The sequence below is a fragment of the Artibeus jamaicensis genome, unplaced genomic scaffold (assembly GCF_021234435.1).
Source record: "Artibeus jamaicensis isolate MK-2021 breed Jamaican fruit bat unplaced genomic scaffold, CSHL_Jam_final scaffold_537, whole genome shotgun sequence".
Lineage (NCBI taxonomy): Eukaryota > Metazoa > Chordata > Mammalia > Chiroptera > Phyllostomidae > Artibeus > Artibeus jamaicensis.
Window position 1 is genome coordinate 46282947 of NW_026522047.1, and position 16286 is coordinate 46299232.

At 38.8% G+C, this 16286-nt stretch overlaps 1 protein-coding gene across 1 annotated transcript; it reads left to right on the forward strand.

Moving 5' to 3' along the window:
• The first annotated feature begins 14986 nt into the window (after positions 1 to 14986).
• Positions 14987 to 16006, forward strand: LOC128626305 (olfactory receptor 7A17-like). The gene has a single exon (XM_053658096.1). The coding sequence runs from the start codon at positions 14994 to 14996 to the stop codon at positions 15915 to 15917; it is 924 nt and encodes a 307-aa protein (XP_053514071.1). The 5' UTR covers positions 14987 to 14993; the 3' UTR covers positions 15918 to 16006.
• Positions 16007 to 16286: the final 280 nt, after the last annotated feature.

A 16286-nucleotide genomic window follows, 5' to 3' on the forward strand; every position in this document is an offset into this window, starting at 1 on the left:
AGAAAGTTGAAAAAATAATAATAAATAGAATAAATATAAAATTTAATATAATAAAATTTTAACATAAAATTTAATGATGGAGAAATTTAGACACAAGGATTTAAAATAAATGGTACACACAAATTAAAATGAATTCCTTTTCTTGTAGTAATGTCTCAAAAGCATTAAATCTGAAGTCCATTGACATCTTGACAAGCATAAATTCTCTACCAGCCAGAGAGGCAGAATAGTACATGCAAAATTATATGTGTCTTCAACTTAATGGGGGAATACAATACAAAATGCCTTTACCCAGGGAAGGATAAATCAATGCAATGAGGCACTTTAACTCAACTTCCTAAAAAAAATCCTTTGGATAAACATGTGTATTCAATTATTAATGCTAATGTAAAATTACCACACTAGTGACTTATAAGCAAACACATTTAATCTCCTACAATTCTTGAGGTCTCATGGGCTAAAATCAAGACATTTGCAGAACTAGCTTTCTTCTGGAGGCTACAGGGAAGAATCTTTTTACCTTCCTACTCCAAGCTTAGATTAAAGTGCAAAAAAACCCAAATTTCTTATAAGTAACAAATATTTCATAGTGAGGGGCTAAATGACAGCTCTTGTGATATGAGGTTGAAATGCCAAATTGTTTTGGCCAATGTGTCATGAATCCCAGTGTGTAACACTCAAGGTTTAATCAAAGGAACTTAGTTCTTCCCCTTGTTGAAAAGAAAAATAGCAATTTTCTGTGGACATGAGGGGCCAAGTCCCTACCACAATTCAATATTGTGGGGATTTGAGTTTTCTAACCCAGACTGGAATCTTGGTGTTAAATTTGGAAAAGTTTTTTTTTAAAGATTTTATTTATTTATCTTTAGAAGTGAAGGGAAGGGGAGGAGAGAAACGTCAATGTATGGCTGCCTTTTGTGCGCCCCCTGCTGGGAACTGGTCTGCAGGGAACCGGCCTGCAACCCAGGCATGTGCCCTGACTGGGAATCAAACGGTGATTGTCTGGTTCACAGGCCCGCGCTCAATCCACTGAGCAACACCAGCCAGGGCTTAAATTTGGAAAATTTTTAAATGAGGGTTTGGATAAAGTGCTGGGAGGTTAGTCTTCTGGACCCAAAGGCTTAATGAGGAGGAAGTAGTAAAATTCAGACTTAATGGACGTCTAAGCTGGTGTTTTGGGAATGCAGAATCTCCAGGAAAAATGGTCCCTTCTGTCTAGATTCGCAGGGAAATCATGCAATTAGAGGTTGGAATAACAAAATGAAAATGTACCTAATGGGGAGACATAGGGAGCTGTAAATAGCTCCTCATCTCCAGTTTCTCAGCATGTGTGATCTTGGGCTGGATGGGACCTAGTTGTTGCTTTTGGAACCCTGCTTGTGTAGGAGACCAGTGCTTGCCTCCTTCCTGCTGTCTTGTCTGGGCAGAGAGCTTCAGCCTCCATTGTCATCCATCCAGAGGCTGGACTTTGTTCACCAGGAGTTCGTCCTCTCAGAGCTCTGGGTGAGGTGAGGCCAAGGGTGCAGTAAGTGCTCCAGGAAAGGGTCAGAGAAAGCCAAAGCCAAGCCCATTCACCTGAGGTCTTTTGACAGCCAGCAGCCTATGGTTGTTTGCTTACCTGATTAACTACTTCATAATTTGTTTGTGATGATAAAAAGACAAGTGAACATTGAAGTCAGCAACACATGGATCATTGCTCACAACGCACTGATGGAAGCCTAACTGAGGTAGAAAAGGGAGGCACAAAGTATTTCAAGTGAAAGTAGAACATGTGCAGTAAATTTTGTCAGTAAAGGGAGTAGAAAATTAGAGTACTAGGGGTGGAGAGCTGTCCAATAAAGTGAAGGCAGTTCTTCATTTGTATCATGGGGCACACTCAAGACTGTTTCACACTGATGAGACAGATCCATATTCAATATACATCTTGGAAATACTACCTTGCAACAATGATCATGAGACCTATATTCCACAGTACCTTCTTTCACTCTGGGTATCAATTAGCATGAAAAATAATGTATTAGAAAAGTAAAAATAGGTGTGCTAAATAGCTTCCCCTTGCCATTACTTCATTACCTGTGATCTGACTATGTTTGTGGATTAGTCATTCATTGTTTCCTCTATTATAAATTGTCTGCCACTTGCTGACAGTTGCAGAGTGGGGTCAGCATGCTTTGATTCTGTTTTTTTATTGCATATTTCTCAACAAGGAATTGGAGGGTTTTTCCCAAAAACTTTGTTATTGTCATTGAGTATGTTTATGTACATATATGTGGAGAATTGTAAGTATTTATTAGCTGTCTCACTCAGTTACAGTATTCAGTTACAGTATGGGCTGATATGTATCACTCAGTCACATTGTATTCTCTCCATTGCTTTTTTTATTTTTTACTTTTCTTACTGAAAAATACACAGCTGTTACTTTTATATTCTTCACTTTTGAATCCTTGCTATAAACAAACAATGAGAGTGAATGTTCTTCTGTGTACTTAGCACTAATAAGTCATCCTACACACATACTACCAACACGGTCACATCTCCATCATTCTTTATTGCTCCTCTGAACTTCTGTGGTTAGCTCTATTTTAATATTGGCATCATGTCATACTGTCCTTTGGGAGGCTCTCTACTTTTTTCCTTTTTCTTATTTTTATTTATTGATTTTCATTTTCACACAGTAGTTTTCACGTACATTTATGAATTCAGCAAAGGCATAACATACAAAATCAATGTATGTTGGAGGGAGGTATCTGCTTAAAAGGCATTTAAAAGACTAACTCATTTTGTTTTATGACCCCCAAGTCTTTTTAAAATTTGTGATTATTTTATAAATATTGGAACTAGTGCAATATGAAAATAAATATGCTATATAACTAAGCAATTCTTCTATTAATTACATATCCAAAAGAAAGGAATGCATGGGTATACCAAAAATATGAACAAAGTGTTGACAGCAGCATTATTTTTATTTTTTAACAATTTTTTATTGCTGTTGAAGTCGTTTTCTGCCTTTTCTCCCCAGCCCTCCCCTCCATCGCAGCCCTCCCCACATCCTTCCTTTTTTTCCACCCCTGCCCCACCCCATTATTGTCCATGTGTTCTTTCTAATTGTTCCTGTAAACCCTTCACCCTTCTCCCCATTATCCTCTCCCTGCCTCTTCTCTGGTCACTGTCAGCCTGTTCTCAATTTCAGGGTCTTTGGTTCAATTTTGCTTGCTTGTTGTTCTGTTAATTAGGTTACTGTTAAAGTGGAAGACACTCTTTATAAAGAGTTGACTGAAGACTACCTGTCCCTTCCATGAGGAAATTTGAATCCATATATCTCTATATAAGAAGAACTTGTAACTTAGATACTGCTTTCATCCTGATTTTAAAAACCTCTTTATAACATTCTTTCATTTCCAAGTCTTTGGCAATTTTATCTGGGATCAGTGGCCCTTGTTGATATTGTTAAGTTGTTATTTCTGTCTTAATATAAATTAATTTGATTCTCACTTAATTATTTTTCATACAACAGAATCCAGGCGCAGGGTTGGACCTAGTGAGCGACCGAGCGAGCGACCAGGTGAGCGACCTCGGGGGAGACAGCGGAGGAGCGGTGCTGCGTGTTGACTGTGGTCGCGCATTTGTGCGCGGGTGGACAGGCGAGGGAGTGGGCGGTTGGGCCCGGTGGGTCCTGCGGCAAGCAGAAGTGGAGGGCACCGCCATTTCCCTGCTCTGACCCCACCTCCACATACAGCGTCATAACCCAGTGACTCTGAGTGGCCCAGCCCAGGGGAACCACCTAAGGCGCTGCTTCTCACCCAGCTGTGAGAAACAGCAGAGGGGGTCGCCATTTCCCCGCTCTGACCACGCCCCCACATACAGCATCACAACCCAGCGACCTGGGAGTCCAAGGCGCCGCTTCTCACACTTAAAGGGCACGAACAGACCAAAAATGGCGCAGGAAGATCTCAAAGCCCCAGAACCTATAGATCTAAGCGATGAAGAAATAGCAAAACTCTCAGACGCACAGTTTAAAACACTGGTGATCAGGATCCTCAGAGAACTGGTTGATTATAGCCACAAATTAGACAAATATATGAAGGCGAAACTAATTGAAATGAATGGAATTGCACAGAGCACCAATAGCAATGAAAAAGAAACTGGGACTCAAATCAATGGAGTGAACCAGAAGAAAGCAAATAATGGCCAAACAGAAAAGAGTGAAGAAGCAAGAATTCAAAGAAATGAGGAGAGTCTTAGGAACCTCCAGGACATCTTTAAACGCTCCAACATCCGAATTATAGGGGTACCAGAAGGGAGAAAGGCACAGCCACCAGTGGAAAACTTATTTGAACAAATAATAAAGGAGAATTTCCCCAAGCTGGCAAAGGAAATAGACTTCCAGGAAATCCAGGAAGCTCAGAGAGTCCCAAAGAAATTGGACCCAAGAAGGAACACACCAAGGCACATCATCATTACATTAGCCAAAATGAAAATGAAGGAGAGAATCCTAGAAGCAGCAAGAGCTAAGGGGACAGTCACCTACAAAGGAGTCCCCATCAGACTGTCAGCAGATTTCTCAAAAGAGACCTTACAGGCAAGAAGGGGCTGGAAAGAGGTATTCCAAGTCATGAAATCCAAAGACCTACAACCAAGATCACTCTATCCAGCAAAACTTTCATTTAGAATGGAAGGACAGATAAAGTGCTTCTCAGATAAGATCAAATTCAAGGAGTTCATCATCACCAAGCCCCTATTATATGAAATGTTAAAGGGACTTATCTAAGAAAAAGAAGTTAAAGAAACATGAACAGTGAAAGGACAACAACTCACAGTTATTAACAACCACACCTAAAACAAAAGCAAACTAAAAGGACAGCTAGATCAGGAGCGGAACCATAGAAATGAAGATCTCAAGGAGGGTTAGCAACAGGGGAGTGGGAGGAGGAGAAGAGGGGAGAAGGTATAGAAAATAAGTAGCATAGACAGTAGATAGAAAATAGAAGGGGGGGGCAAGAATAGCATGGGAAAGATAGAATCTAAAGGACTTGAGACACATGGTCATAAACTAAAGGGGGGTAATGGTGGGGATGGGGGGGTAGGGTGGAGGGGAATGAAAGGGGGAATAGAACAACTGTAACAGCATAATCAATAAAAAAATTAAAAAAAACACAATGAAATAAAATGTCCCTAATTTGGTGAAGGAAATGGACGTACAAGTCCAGGAAGAAAAGAGGATCCCAAATAAGATGAGCACAAAGTGGACCATACCAAGACACATCATAATTAAAATGCCAAAAGTTAAAGAGAAAGAGAGATTCTTGAAAGCAACAAGAGATAAGCAGGTACCATATTTTTTAGACTATAAGATGCACCACTCCAAAACTTCCAGCCAAGATGGAGGCATAGGTGGAAACTCTGCACCTCCTTGCACAACGAAGTTTAAAGACAACAAAGTTTTAGTAACAAAAATTCAGCCAAAACACAGAAAATTGAACTGTACAGAAGTCCAACAACAACGAACCATTCAGCCAGATTGGTAAGAGGGGCTGAGTCAGGAGATGGCGGAGCCGGATGCACAGGAAAAGGTGGCCTGCAGTCCAGGCACACAGGTGGCAGTTGGCAGATCTCAGGTGTAGAGTGGCAACAGGCAGACCCAGTGAGGGTTCAAGGCGACTGGCTGACCAAGGTCACACATTTTGCGGAGATAAACCAAGCAAAGGAGCTAGCAGTGAGACAGACCTCTCAGGCGACAGGATTAGTGCCTGAGAGCAACAATTTGAAAGACTTTCAGGGTCGAGGTGCTGGGAGAGGCCCCCAGGCTCACAGAGAGTTTGTTGGAGAGACCCACAAGGTCCTGGAGGGCGCACAGACCCACACACCCAGCAGCCAGCACCAGCGGGCCCGGTTTGCTTGTGGGAAGTAGCAGAGGGGACCAAGGTCCCAGAAAGAGAAGAACAAACACCATTGTCCCTCTCTGACCTCACCCCCACATCCAGCCTCACAACCCAGCAACTGGGTTGCCCTGCCCTGGTAAACACCCAAGGCTCTGCTCCTCATACAACAGGTGCAAACAAACCAAAACATTATGGCTCAAGGAGAACAGCTCAAAGCTCCAGAGCCAATACTTCTAAGCAACCAAGAGATAGCCAAGCTATCAGATGCACAGTTCAAAACACTGGTGATCAGGATGCTCACAGAACTGGTTGATTTTAGTCACAAATTAGAGGAACATATGTAGGCTAAACTAGTTGAAATGAAGGGAAATACACAGAAAACCAATAGTGATGGAAAAGAAACTGGGTCTCAAGTCAAGGGAGTGGACCAGAAGAAAGAAAAAAAACAACCAAAAAGAAAAGAATAAAGAAACAAGAATTCAAAAAAATAAGGAGAGGCTTAGGAACCTCCAGGACATCTTGAAACATTCCAACATCGAATTGTAGAGGTACTAGAAGGGGAAGAGGAACAGCCACGAGTGGAAATCTTATTTGAAAAAACAATAAAGGAGAACTTCCCTAATCTGGCAAAGGAAATAGACTTCCAGGAAATCCAGGAAGCTCAGAGAGTCCCAAAGAAGTTGGACCCAAGAAGAAACACACCAAGGCACATCATCATTACATTAGCCAAGATAAAAATGAAGGAGAGAATCCTAGAAGCAGCAAGAGAGAAGGGGACAGTCACCTACAAAGGAGGTCTCATCAGACTGTCAGCTGATTTCTCCAAAGAGACCTTACAGGCAAGAGGGGGCTAGAAAGAAGTATTCCAAGTCATCAAATCCAAAGATCTACCTCCAAGATTGCTCTATCCAGCAAAACTTTCATTTAGAATGGAAGGGCAGATAAAGTGCTTCTCAGATAAGGTCAAATTCAAGGAGTTTATCATCACCAAGCCCTTATTATATGAAATGCACTTATCTAAGGAAAAGAAGATTAAAAAGATGAATAGTGAAAGGACAGCAAACTCACAGTTATTAACAACCACACCTAAAACAAAAGCAAACTAAGAGGACAGGTAGATCAGGAGCAGAACTATAGAAATGAAGATCACATGGAGGGTTAGCAACAGGGGAGTGGGAGGAGGAGAAGGAGGGAGAAGGTATAGAGAATAAGTAGCAAAGATGGTAGGTAGAAAATAGATGGGGGGAGGGCAAGAATAGTATGGGAAATATAGAATCTAAAAAACTTGAGACACGTGATCATAAACTAAAAGGGGGGAAATGGTGGGGGAGGGGTGTGCAGGGTAAAGGGGAATAGGACAACAGTAATGGCATAATCAATAAAATATATTTTAAAACACACACACCCCCCAAGTTTGGAAGGAAAAGTGGGGGTGGGGTGTGTCTTATAGTCCGAATGTAGCTTTATATTTATATTGGTAAAATAGTATGTTATTTATGTTATTAAATATTTTACCACATTTTGTGCATTATTTTTTTTCTCATTTTCCTCCTGTAAAACCTAGGTGCACTTTATGGTCTGAAAAATACAGTAGTTACCTACAAAGGAGTTCCAAAGAGACTGTCAGCTGATTTCTCAAAAGAAACTTTGCTGGCTAGAAGGCTCTGACAAGAAGTATTCAAAGTCATAAAAACCAAGGACCTACAACCTGGAATATTGTATCTGGCTAAGCTATTATTTAGAATTGAAGGTGCAGATAAAGTGCTTCCCAGACACTGTAAAGCTAAAGGAGTTCATCATCACTAAGCCATTTTTATTTGAAATGTTAAAAGGACTTGTTTAAGAAGATCAAGATTACGAACATTAGAATGTCAATAAATTCACAACTATCAACAATTGAATCTAAAAAATAAACTAAACAAACAACCAGAACAGAAACAGAATCATAGATATGGAGATCATTTGAAGGGTTATCACTTTGGAGGGGAAGGGGAAAAATGAAGGAAAAAGTGCAGTGATTAAGAAGTACAAATTGGTAGGTATGGAATAGTAGGGGGATGGTAGGCATAGCATAAAAACTGGAGTATCTAAAGACCTTATGTGCATGACCCATGGACATGAACTAAGGAAGGAATGGCTGGAGGGAATAAGGGTACTGGATGGAGTGGGGCAAAAGGGGAAAAGTTGGGACAACTGTAATAGCATAATCAATAAAGAATATAAAGAATAAATAAATACTACTCCCTCCTTGCAAAAAAAAAGTAATAAGTGAGATATGTGGACATATTATGCTGAGTCCAAATCAACACTTCAGTGATAAAGTGGTATGTATGAATATATATATTCATTTATGTACATTTTTATTTCAAATAAATGCACACATATGGACACAAGCAGGTTCATACATAATCTCATATTTGAGAAGAAACAAGAGAGGGTTGAAAAGGATAGAAATGAAAAGAATGAAGATTTAAATTAACATAAAATTTAAAGATGTAGAAAATTAAACACAAAGATTTAAAGGAAATGGTAGACATATATTTAAATGAATTTCTTTTCCTATATAACTGCTTCAAAAGCATCAAATATAAAGCACATTGACACTTATGCAAGAAGAAATTCTCTACCAGGCAGAGAGACTAAATATCTACAAAATGATTATACGTGTCTTCCACTTAAGGGGAGATTATAATGCAAAATGTCTTTACTTGGGGAGCAGGGGCTAAATGAATGAAATGAGACACTTTATCTCAGTTTCCTGAACAAAATTTCTTTGGATAAATGTCTGTTTTCAATTATTAATGCTAATGTAAAATTATCACACCAGTGATTTAAAAACAAACACATTTATGCTCTTATATTCCTGAGATCTCATGGGCTAAAATCAAGACATTTAAAGAGCTAGCTCTCTTCTGGACGCTATGGGGCAGAATCTATTTACTTTTCTATTCCAAGGTTAGACAATAATGCAAAAAAATGTAAATGTATTTTTTATAAGTAACAAATATTGCATAGTGAGGGACTAAATGACAGGTCTTGTGATATGAAGTTGAAATTCCAAATTGTTTTGGCCAATGTATCATGAAGCCCAGTGTGTAACACTCAAGGTTTAATCAAAGGAACTTAGTTCTCCCCCTTGCTGAAAAGAAAAATAGCAATTTTCTGTGGTCATGAGGGGCCAAGTCCCTGACACAATTCAATATTTAGGGATTTGAGTTTTCCAGTCCAGACTGAATCCTCAGACTTATATTTAAGAAAATTTTAAATGAGGGTTTGGATAAAGTGCTGGGAGGTTAGTCTTTTGGAACCCACAGACTTCATGAGGAAGAACTGGTAAAAACAGGATTCACTGAATTTCCAAGCTGGTCTTTTGGGAACATAGAATCTCCAGGAAAAAATGGTCCCTTTTGTCTAGGTTCACAGGGAAATCATGCAATTAGAGGTTGAAATTACAAGATGGAAATATACCTAATGAGCAGACATAGGGTGCTGTAAATAGCTCCTCATCTCCAGTCTCTCAGTCTGTGTGACCTTGGGCTGGATGGGACCTAGTTGTTGCTTTTGGAACCCTAAGTTTGTGTAGGAGACCAATGCTTGCCTCCTTCCTGCTGTCTTGTCTGAGCAGAGACCTTCAGCCTCCATTGTCATCCTTCCAGGAGGCTAGACATTCTTTACTGGGAATCCGCCCTCTCAAAGCTTCTGATCAGGTGAGGCCAAGGGTGCAGGAGGTGGTTCAGGAAAGAGTCAGAAAAAGCCATAGCCAAGCATCTTTACTTGACATCTTTGAAGGCCATCAGTCTACGGATCTTTGCTTGCCTTATTAACTAGTTCATGATTTGTTTGTGATGCTAAAAGGAGAAGCGAACACTAATGTCAGCAACACATGGGTCATTGCTCACAACTCACTGATGGAAGCCCAACTGAGGTGGCAATGAGATGCATAAAGTATTTTAAATGAAAGTAGAACATGTGCAATGAATTTTGCCACTAAAGGGAGTAGGAAAATAGAGTACTAGGTGTGGAGACCTGTCCAGTAAAGTGAAGGCAGTTCTTTATTTCTATAATAGGGCACACTCAATACTCTCTCTTATTGATGAGACAGATCCATATTCAATATAGTCTTGCAAATATTACCTTGCAACAATGATCATGAGACCTACATTCCACAGTAGGTCTTCTTTCACTCTGGGTATTTGGTTAGCATGAAAAATATTGTATTTGCTAAGTAAAAAGAGGTGTGCTAAATAGCTTAACTTTGCCATTACTTTTTTTTACCTGTGACCTGAATACATTTGTGGGTTATTCATTTGTTTCCTCTATTATAAATTGTTGGCAAATTCCTGACATTTGCAGAGTGGGGTCAGCATGCTTTGATTCCTGTTTTTCATTGCATTCTTCTAAACAAGGATTTGGAGAGGATTTTCTCTATCAATTTGTTGTTGTCATTGAATACTTTTATGTACATATATGTGGAGAGTATTTGTTAATTGTGTGGGCTCAAATCTAACACTTAGTCACATTGTATTATCTCCATTGCCTTTTTATTTTTTACTTTTCTTACTGAAAAAAATACACCTGTTACTTTTATATTCTTCACTTGTGAATCTGTGGTATAAACAATGAGAGTGAATGGTCTTCTATGTACTTAGCAGTAATAAATCACCCTAAACACATATTGCCAACATGTTCATATCTCCATCATTTTTTATTGCTCCTTTGGCCTTCTGTGGTTAGCTCTATTTGCAAAACTGGCATCCTCTACCCTCCTCTGAAAGGCACTATTTATAAATATTTGAGTAAAGATTATCCGTACCTTCCATAAAATAATTTGAATCCATATATCTTTATATAAGAAGAAATTATAACTTAGATATTGCTTTCTCCCTGATTTTAAAAGCTCTTCTATCACATTCTTTTATTTCCAAGTCTTTGGAAATTTAATCTGGGATCAGTGGCCCATGTTGAGATTGTTAAATTATTATTATTTTCTCTCTTAATATAAATTAATTTGATTCTCTCTTAACTATTTTCCTACAGCAGTTTGTAATCAGTACACTTAACCCAATTACATTCCTGCTGGTAATCTTTATTCCATGAGGTCTTAGGTTTTTAAAAAATCTTCTCTTCCTATATTACACACACATACACACTCATGGGCTTTTGTACAAATGCATAAACAGCATCCTGGTCCATCAGAAATACTCTTTATGTGTTGTACAGTTTTTTTTCTATGTGTCTACTCTTCCTTTGTACTCAATGATGCTTATGGTCTTCCCTCCAGTCAAATGGTGTAAGATGCTGATTCATTATTTCCATGTCTACATAATATTCTGTGGTCTGGCTGTGCTAGTCACACTTGAAATCTAAGGTATGCTTTCTCGATATACTTCTATTATAACAATATAAGAAAATATCTTGAGACTGTTACATTAAAACTCTGGTTCTCCACTCTGGGTAGTACTGGGTATTACAGAGGCAATACTATTCCCCTACGGGTCACTGAGCAATTTTGTAGACATTTTTGGCTGTCACATGGGAGGCATCAGTAAAGTCCAGGGATGCTCTGAATATCCTGCAATGTGGCCAGGAGACACCACCCCTCTCACACAAACACCTGGCCCAGAATGTCAATCCTGCAGAGACTGAGGAGCCCTGGGTTAGAGACACAGATTCTTATAGTGTATGTAGCTGCCCTCAGACTGTTCTCCCAATGTTGTAACAATTCACAGTGCTGCCAGGAAAAACTAAATACCCCTTTGCTACCTGTTTAAAAGTCTGCACCCCAGTCAATGTGACATTTTTCTAAGTTTTTCTCCAGGCTGACAGGTGTGAAAGAACTTTTCTGTTGTTTGCTGAACTTTTTCTGATTTTGATCAAAGACCATATTTGATGGTCTTTTTAATTTGAATATTATTGTATGGTTATTACTTTTTCATTATCAGCCTTTAAAATGACTTTAAAAATTATTTTGGTGGGGTGATAAAGAAGAGGATTAGAGGATAAATGGTGGTAACTTGACTTGGGGTGCTGATCACACAATACAACATATAGGTGATATATTAGAGAACTGTACACCTGAAACATATATAATTTTATTAACCAATATCAGCCCAATAAATTCAATAAAAATTAAGAAAGTAAAAATGAAATTAAGAAAAATAAATAAAAATTCTTATTTCTTAGTTGGCTTCAGTTAAATTTTTGGACTTAAAAATGTTTTGCATTTTTTTTTGTTAAATATGTTTGTATTTAATCCTGAATGTCTTGACTTGATTAGGGTGGTTTGGCCCACACATCAATATTAATATATACTTTTCCATCTGTTCACCTAACAGGACTGGTTACTCTCCCAGTGAGTAGCTGATCCCGCAGATTTTATGTAACACTACAGAGGTAGGGGATCAACTTCATTTTCTTCCAGGTGGATGTTTATTTTTTCAGCTTTTATCCAACAATCCAACCTTTCCAAATATATAAGAAAATAATCCTACCACGTGTAAAATGTACTTAAATACTGAGGCCTAATTCCTGATTCATCCAACAAAAAAAACTGAGCCTCTGCTTTGCCACCATGTCTAGTAAATTCTGAATCTGTGCCTTTGCCAATGTAATTACAAATGCACATTGCTATTTATATCTTATTTTCATTGCTTTTTGATGCTCTCCTCATTTTTTTGAACACAGTTGCTAAATCACTGTGTTTAACCTGGTTTTATTCTCCCTGCCATTTCTTTCATTACTTCAGTTTTCCTTCAATGAGATCCTGGGTAAGTGCACAAATATATATACACACATTTATAAAAATACAGAGGTGAACAAAGCAGGCTAAGCCCTGCTTAATCAGATTTGGCATTGTTTTCTTTTATTTTTAATTTAGTGGGTTTTTTCAATATTCAATTCTGATTTTTAATTATTTTCCATTTTTATCACCACACTAGTTTTTTTGTTGCTCCAGTAAAATTAGTGGTCTCTATTCCACTCCCCCACACACACACTCCTCATCACAACATTGTGATGGTGAAGGCACAGTATGGTGAAATAAATGTTTGCATGGTAACATGGACAGGCCTAAGTCACATGAAGAAAGTTACTCAGTGTAAAAGGATGGATTGTCATGGCCTGTGCAGGCTTTATTTGTCATGTCCTGGGGAGGCTTTTGCATGTTGGATGAAGACCAGAACCAGAAAGAGACAGTGCCTATTGGTTTGCGAAAAACGAGATTCAAACCTAAAGTCCAAGAAAAATAAAGGGCCACACAAGGAAAGTGAGGGAGAAGTTAGTTTCATCTGCATTTTAACCTTATATAAACCCACTCATCAAAAAAATATAGGAGAGGCACAGGAAAAAACAGTCTTCTACTACTTGATATTAAAGAGATTTCATTTGGTAAAATACTAGTTTATATTGTTGCTCAGTTTTCACTTGGGGTGGTGAATCTGCAACGTGTTTCCACACCATAGGTAAAGAACTACCTTTGTGTTTTGGACAAATATATCTTTTTTCCTGTGTAATTTTTGCTTGAGTCAAGGGAGTGTATTCAGGGTTGGAAAACTACCAGAATCCAAAGACATTTCTTCCTCATCATCTCTCAGAGACCACCTGAGCTTGTTATCAATAGATATTTTTTCTTCCTCATGTCCATTTTATTCTTTTCTCTTCCTCTACATTTACATTGCTTTAAATACAAGGCATAAAGTGGACATTCCAATCTGGAACCCCATGTTTATTTCTGTGTGCATACTTACCATTGCGGTATTGAGGTAGTATGTCTAAGTTCTTTTTGGAAAAGATACTTGATCAGGACACTTTGAGTTGTATGTCTTCATGGCCTAAATAGTGAGTGAGACAAACATGGAGATCACACACATGAGGAGGTCATGGTGAGTGTGCCCGTGTGTGCCTCAAAAACTGAGAGTAGTGTATAAGCAGGGGTACCTGGACTCATGTATTCCAAAGTGATTTATCACACAGTGGTCAGAACTCTTTCAAAAGAAAGAACTAAGGATGATATTCTTTTCAATTCACAGGATGTTTTTGCAACTGGAATACTAAAGTGCCTGGTTTACATAATTGTGTACAGGGGACTCTTTGTGACTTGAAGTTCCAACAACAACACACAGGCCCCATTGTTTTTAATATTCTCTAACACCATCTCTCCTGCCCCTGACACACTGGCTGGTTCTGAGCCTTGATTTTCTAAAACCACCATCTTCCTCAGGGCCTTTACATTGGCTGTTTGTCTGCCTGGCAAACACTTTCTCCCCCTTAGGCTCCCACTTAGTTTTCTTTAAGGTGCCTGTTAAAGTGTTGTATGTTGGCAAGCCTTGGTTAAACTCTATAAAGAAGAACACCCTCAGCATGGATAGCCCTGGAGAACTTCACCATAAGTGAAGTAAGCCTCTCAGAAAGAGACAAATACCATATGGTTTTATTTATATGTGGAGTCTGATGAACAAAGTGATCTAACAAGCAAAATAGAGACAAGCAAAATATGGATAGATAAACTGCAGAATGACAGCTATTGAGTGGAAGATTGGGGGTGGAGGACTGAGCAAAAATAAAGGGCTCATGGACATGAACAACAGTGTGTTATTGCGTGGGGGGGAAGGTAATATCAGAAGGTTAAATACTTATAGGAAAATTACAATAAAATAGAAAAAATAAGAACATTTATTTCCTCTCTCCACTCTCTCCATGTAATGTAACTTACTTTTCTATATAGCATCTGCACCATTGGATATATTATAGTATTATTTTTGTTTGATTATATTTATTGTCCATCATTAGTTTGTAGAGACTTTTGTTTTTCATCATCCCATACACTGTACAGTGCCTAGAACAGGGTCTAAAGTCAATATATGAGTCTATTCCTGAAATACATGAACAATATTACCAATAAAATAGCAATATAATGTTGTTTGAAAATGAGTTGATGGTAGAAAAGGGAATTCTAATGAGCAATGGCAGTAGACATGCCTTAACGGGAACCAGAGCCTAACTCACTATGAAAATTATTTTTTGCATTCTAAAAGTAAAATGTACCATTTATTCTCAGTTACTAATGTAAAAATTAGTTATTCATTTTCTTCTATTTTTTGGTAGACACCTGCTCACATGGAACCAGAGAATATTACACAAATTTCAGAGTTTCTTCTCCTGGGACTATCAGAGGAACCGGAACTGCAGCCCATCCTATTTGGGCTCTTCCTCTCCATATACCTGATCACTGTGTTGGGAAACCTGCTCATCATGCTGGCCATCAGCTCAGACTCCCACCTCCACAAGCCCATGTACTTCTTCCTCTCCAACCTATCCTTGGTAGACATCTGTTTCACCTCCACCACAATCCCAAAGATGCTGGTGAACATCCAGACACAGAGCAAAGCCATCACTTATGCAGGCTGCATCACCCAGATATATTTTTTCATACACTTTGCAGGATTGGATGACTTCATCCTTACTGTCATGGCCTATGACAGGTATGTGGCCATCTGTCACCCCCTGCACTACACAGTCATCATGAACCCCCGCCTCTGTGGGCTGCTGGTTCTGGGGTCCTGGATCATTAGTATACTGAATTCCTTGTTAGAAAGCTTAATGGTGTTGCAGCTGTCCTTCTGCTCAGACTTGGAAATCCCCCACTTTTTCTGTGAACTCAAAGAGGTGGTCCAACTTGCCTGTTCTGACACCTTACCTAATGACATTGTGATGTACTTTGCAACAGGGCTGCTGGCTGGTGGACCCCTTACTGGGATCCTATATTCTTACTCTAAGATAGTGTCCTCCATATGTGCAATCTCATCAGCTCAGGGTAAGTATAAAGCATTTTCTACCTGTGCATCTCACCTCTCAGTGGTTTCATTATTTTATGGTACAAGCCTAGGTGTGTATCTCAGCTCTGCTGGCACCCACAGCTCACAGTCAAGTGCAACAGCCTCAGTGATGTACACTGTAGTCACACCCATGCTGAACCCCTTCATCTACAGTCTCAGGAACAAGGATATAAAGAACGCTCTGAAAAGATACCTTGGTAGCTAAGCTTTTCCAAGGCCTACTGTATGTGGCTGAAGAAATTCCCCTGAATGTTCAAAGCTTCAGAGCAAGAATTACTGATACAAGTAATACAATCTTTGGACCATATGTAATTAGAAATTCTCATGTACCTCATGTGTTCATACAAATTATATTAACATAATTTATTCTCTTATGACAATATATCATTCCAAGTAATATTTCTGTTGTTTTAATGAAAGAGTAGTCATGTATTATACTATCCTTTGGACTAGAGTACACTTGCATACTGAGGTCCTATATATAATTTTCTTACAGAGGAATGTCTGAGACCACAGTTTTCACTTACATGGTCATCATTATTTTTTATAGCACTACATTTACTGTGCTTCTTGA